The 5921-nt window shown below is 35.6% G+C and overlaps 1 protein-coding gene across 1 annotated transcript; it reads right to left on the bottom strand.

Moving 5' to 3' along the window:
• Window positions 1–244: 244 nt before the first annotated feature.
• On the bottom strand, window positions 245–3093 carry LOC108721357 (uncharacterized). The gene is made up of 2 exons (XM_018445880.1): window positions 2578–3093; window positions 245–310 (listed from the first exon to the last, which is right to left on the bottom strand). Exons 1-2 carry the CDS (start codon window positions 3091–3093, stop codon window positions 245–247), a joined length of 582 nt encoding a protein of 193 aa, XP_018301382.1.
• Window positions 3094–5921: the final 2828 nt, after the last annotated feature.

The following is a 5921-nucleotide window of genomic DNA, read 5'->3' as shown; positions in this document are numbered from 1 at the left end:
TTCAACATTCAGTGAACAATAAGGATAAAATGATACTCGGAGGCACTCAGGTAGCGTTTTCGAACGTGCCCTATTTGTAATGCGTATTTTTACCAATGCACATGTATGTGTATATTTTTAATCAAATTAGAATCCTAGAAGATTGGCCACTCTTCTAGGGATACCAGTCCTTGGAATTCGCGGTTGATGGAAATTTTCGCTCGTTTTCACTATATTCATTTACTCACCAGGACGGCTGTCACTCTCAATCGTCTGCACCGTCGGTGTGACTTCGGGATCCAAATCGAATAGGAACTTCAAGATTACGTACCTGTAATCGACAGACGGATCTTTGTCAATACACTGCGCTCCGAAGTCTTTGGATTGATATTGAACATGTTCGGATCGACGAGAAATATCAACACGGTTTGAAATCAAGCGCGAACGTGCTTGGAAATCGTAATTTATGTATATGCGTGCACGCATACGAAACGATCGCGTTTAGAGACTCAGTTTTTCATTTTCTGCTTAACTTGAGGTTAGACTTGTGTCCATTTCTAACTTTAATCTCGATTTAACTTACTTCTTATCTTGTTCTAATTCTATGAGATCGGTATTTACATCAGTTGGTTCTTATTTCAAGATCATCTTAAAGACCACTGTACACACTTTCCATAGTCAATCAGAGCAGAAAATTTTTTATAATTCTTGACTATGGTTGGTTAATTCTTACGATGTGTCTTATACCTGTTTCTACCAACGTAGTTTAATCTTAATCTTAGCTTATTAATTAACTCTTCATCTTTTTCTAGTTCTAAGAATTAAAAAAAGATGAAGAGTAAATTGAACCGAAATTGAATTGAAATGAATCTACATTGGTAGAAACGCACATTATGAATAGAGCGCGTTCGAAAACACTACCTGAGTGCCTCCGAGCATTTTATCCTTATTATTCACTGAATGTTAAACAAGGATAAGATAATACTTGGAGGCACTCAGGTAGCGTTTTCAAACGCAGCCTTACTGTTAGGTACAGAAAGTGTATGCGGCAAGCAATTTCTAAGTAATTAAGGTGCTAATACTGCTCTGTGATTGGCTTATGACATCTTAAGACTGTACTTCAAACGGTTTTAAATATAAGATCCAACTAGGAATACCAGTCTAAGAATCAGAAAAGATAAAAAAGTAATACCAGCCTAAAAATCAGGAAAAGATAAAAGATAAGTTAAACCGAGATTAAAGTTAATCTACATTGATAGAAATGCAGATTAACTTTAATCTCAGTTTATAACTTATTTTACATCTTTTTCTGATTCTTTGGTCGGTATTCCTAGTTGGATCTTAATATTAATATTAATGAACAAGAATAAAATGATGCATCATGTGCATCATGCGTGAAACGCACTGATGATAATAGGTCTATTCGCATTGCTTGCACTTTTTGCACTCAGCATCTTTGCTTTCTCTCTCTTCAATTAATTCGAATATGTACTCGTATTTATATCCTTTTAAGTGTAAAAATTTTTGGGAATTTCAAGCAACGCAAACAGACCTAATGTAAAAATTGTATTTTTGGCGTCATAATCTCAAGAACAGATTAAAGACTCAAATCCATCAACCGGTAGAAACACAACACTAAAATAATAAAAATTATATTTTTCTATTTATAGTCAATCTATTAAACTGATAATTTTGTAGAATAACTTTTAAAGCTACCATTACATAATCATTAGTTTAATAATTAATCGAGATTGATTAAATAAATAAAAGCTTAAAAAATACAATTTTACATTATCATCAGATTAAGTGTGGTTAAATAAAAAATTAACTAAGACAAGAAAATAGAGTAGTGCCCGTTTCTACTACTGTAAATTAATTTTAATCTTGGTTTAACTAACTTTCCATCTTTTTCTAATTCTAAAAATTAGAAAAAGATAAAGAGTACATTAAATCAAGATAAAAATTAATCTACATTAGTAAATAGAAATTTTTTTATAAGCTAACAGTTCGCGGAATGACAAAGCTGGGAAGAATATTAAATTCCCGAGAGCTCTTCTCGGAGAGAGAGAGAGAGAGAGAGAGAGAGAACCGACGTTCACACACGCATGGCGTTCTCATGAATTTAAGAAACGTGGTGTGTTCTCATAAACCTAACTAACCAGATGAAAGAAATGTCGCGTGAAAGAGAATCTAAATATTTTCACCGCGCGAGGATAGCCGGTCGCATACGCTGATTCCGACATTCCGACGGCGTATGAAACTGCGCGTAAAAAGATAAAGGAGGTCTCATGCCCCGACTCTTGCAACGCGCGGCTAACGTACACACAGATGCGCCGTTGAACGTCATCGTTGGAAAAACGCACGACACAAAAACTCCGTGGCGCGCCGTCCCGTATATTATATCAAAGCGTCGCTCGAGCACTCACGAGCATTCAAGGTTCCACACGAAGGACTTATTCCCCCTATATTTAATTAGAAGAAAACGCAGACTCTCCCCTGACTGTCCGATTCTCCACGGTCAAAGATTCACGAGTGGAAGAAGGAACTATATCTCACGACTCATGGGCTTTTATCATATCGAAAATTTCACACGCTCACCTCTCGAAGCTGGTCGAAGCGTCTCCGTACGCAGTTCAGCAGTTGCCTTTGAGGGTTAGTTTTTCGCCGGCTTGTGGCTCGAGAGAAACAGCCGGCACGTGCCGGGTTCTTTCCGACGAGACACGTCTCGAGGTGTCCGATAACGCGACTCGACGATCGTGGGTCAAATTTAACGTGCGATTTCGTGGAAGACGTGCACACCCCGCTAAAGCGACTCCTTGACGACCTCACGTACACGAAAACCTCGACTTTTTCGAACAACGATCGCTCTCTACGTACCGGCGCGCGCTCCGTACACACCCGACGCCGCTCGCGCGCGTCCTCCCGCCTCCCGCTGCGCTCGGCCGCGCTCGGCCGCGCTCGGTTGAGCTCGGCGGCGTTCGGTCGGCCTCGGTCGCGCCGGCACGAACGGCCGGAACAGTCCGAACGCCGCGCCACCGCGACGTAAATCGTGTAGGTGGTCGCGCATCCCGACGAGTCAATTTCTTTTGGACGGAAGGATGAGGTTTGTTGCATGCTTGCGATCTTTTCGATAAGCCGATGGTAGAAATTTCTCGTTTTCTAATCTTATCTCTCGATCGATTCGACTCAACCTCAGCGGCGACGCCGTTCTGGCACCTCTCGCGAAGAAAAGAAGACTGATTTTGTCTACGTTTTAAATTCAAAGATGGAGGCCATCCGTGTTTGTAGTGAGTATAGAAAGCGGGAAACATCTTTTGTTTGCTTAACGAGATCCTTCGATTTAACAATTGCGATAAGCGACACCTCGTACGCAAGTTCGCGATCCATGCGAGACTCGAAGACTTTCGATCTCTGAGCTCGTGTAGGTCGACACGTAGGTCTTCTTCGAGCATACCTCGCATCGTTTTACCCGCGGGATTCGCGCGCGTCGTTCATTCAAACCGCGCGAACAAGCTTCCAAAGCGCGCGCCGAAATAGACTCGCGCTATTTACGTCTCAGTATAAATTCTCCGATCCTAAAACGTAATTATTTTCAATTACTGCTACTACTATTATCTCGTCGATAACAGTATCTTACCGAGTTATCTAAGGCCGGAATCAGACTACGCATTGAAGATTGAGATTGAAGATTGAAAAATTTAAATTTGACTAATCGAAACGAAAGGAGCTAAAATTTCTTTGTCCTTATTGGTCAAATTTCAATCTTCAATCTTCAACCTCAATCTTCAATGCGTAGTCTGATGCCTGAGTCAGTTCTTATTGTCATTCGGACGCATGTTTAAACACTGAGAGAAAGGTGGTATTCAAGACTATAATTGCATGGTAAAGTAATTATGATTAGAGGCTTCATTTTTATGATTATTACTGCTATAATGTTAGTAATAATAACCATACGTATTGTACATTTCTCTCAATTATGAAAAATTGTATATTATAATAATTTAAAATATTAATCATTACACATTAATCATTTATATATTAACTGTTTGTACTGAGGATGGCTCAATTTAGAACCGAGGCGTAGAATTTATGAATCAATGCATTTTCAATTGATTTTTATTAAATGAATTTTTGTATTAATTTATTGCGCGCAAATCCATTTGCCGTGTCGATTCCTAATAACCTTCATTTTATCATTTTATTGTTTAAATCGATAGGAATTCTTTAGTATTTTGAATTTGACATTTTTATTTCATGGTTATTGTTGTTATTCAAATATGAATACACTACAGTATCAAGATAAATAATAAATAAAATACTTTTATTCAGTAACTGTTATCGTGATTATAGCGAATATAACTATTTTCTTAAATTTACCATTTATGTGGTAATAATAAATTTAAAAAATTTAAAAAGAGGATAAAAAGGGTACTGCAAAAATATCTTCTTAAACTAAAAAAAATATTCTCCTAAAGGATTTCATGAAATTTAATATCAGAGATAAAGTTTATTTCAGACCTCATTAATTGGAAATTTTTATTTCTTGTCATATCAAACTTATCCAGTTATCACCAGTTATCACTTTTATAGTTGCCATTACTAGTTTTTTCTGAGTATGTGTTTATAACAATCTCGTTAGAAATTTTTGTTCTTCATAGTTTTTTAGAGGAGTATTCTCTCTTTCAGTATCTTTTCCATGTATTTTTTGAGAAAAAGTGTAAAAGCTATAAAACTTGATACATTTATTTTTTAATGTTTAAATGTTTACACTTTTTAAATATTATAAAAGATTTTTTTGGTAATTATTTGCAAATCTGTATTTCAGGTATTTCAAGATAATCATGTCATCTTAAGCTATGACTTATGATGCAGAAACAAAAAATTCAGAAACTATTATAAGTGCAATTTACGTCCGACCTACAACCAAGTTAAAAAATTGATTTTTATAAAAAATGATAAAGTTTCAAAAAAGAGTTCAATTTTTTCGCTTTTTTTAGCTTCTTCCTTACTGGAAAAATCGAAAAGTTGGAATTTTTATTTAATTGTAGGTCGAACAAAAAAGTTATTGAAAACTTTCCTTAAAAACTTTAATTCAATCAGATTAAAACTACATGAGTCATCATGAATCGATGTTTTTCTAACATGCCCATACAAATTTGCAAATAATTGGCAACAAAATCTTTTATAATGTTTAAAAAAATTTGTGAAGAACATTTAAACATCAAAAAATAAATGTATTAAGTTTCAAGCTAACAGCTTTTTCAAGCTTATAGCTTTTATATTTTTTCCTCAAAAAATTCCTAAAAAAGAGTATAAAAATGGTAGTGCGAAAATATCTTAAATTAACAAAATACTCTCCTGAAGGATTTCATGAAATGTAGTATCAAAGACAAAGTTTATTTTAAAGTTCATTAATTGGAAGCTTTTATTTCTTGTTTTAATTGCTATATTTATTATATATTTTATATATATATATATATTTATTTTATAATCTTTATCATTAATTGATTCAGTAATATATGTAAACCTCCGAATACATAAAGTTACAGTATTTTTTAAAAGCTTTCCAATAAAATTCGAATGTAAATGACGCATGCAAATATCAAAATATGAATTCGGCTATCTATAATATGTTTTCATATTCACGATGCCAAAAAAATATATAAAAATTTCGCAAATGATCGGTTGAAAACACTCGAATGCCACGTCACGTCGGTTGACGATTTAATTCATCGATAGCTTTTCTCCAAGGACTTTTCGTCGAGGTTATCCGACTGCTTAACGCTCGATCGAGTTCCTCGACTTTTCATGGTTTATTTAAATATTACGCATCCGCGGACATACCGGACGGGCACATTCGCAGCATATTATGGTTTATTGTACGCAGAAAGATACTCTACTCCCCCTCTGTATGTTATACGTGCCACCGACGCGCATGTGAG

Source organism: Mycetomoellerius zeteki, unplaced genomic scaffold, assembly GCF_001594055.1.
Source record: "Mycetomoellerius zeteki isolate Tzet28-1 unplaced genomic scaffold, Tzet1.0 scaffold105, whole genome shotgun sequence".
NCBI classification, from domain to species: domain Eukaryota; kingdom Metazoa; phylum Arthropoda; class Insecta; order Hymenoptera; family Formicidae; genus Mycetomoellerius; species Mycetomoellerius zeteki.
This window is presented reverse-complemented; position numbering and strand designations above follow the sequence as displayed.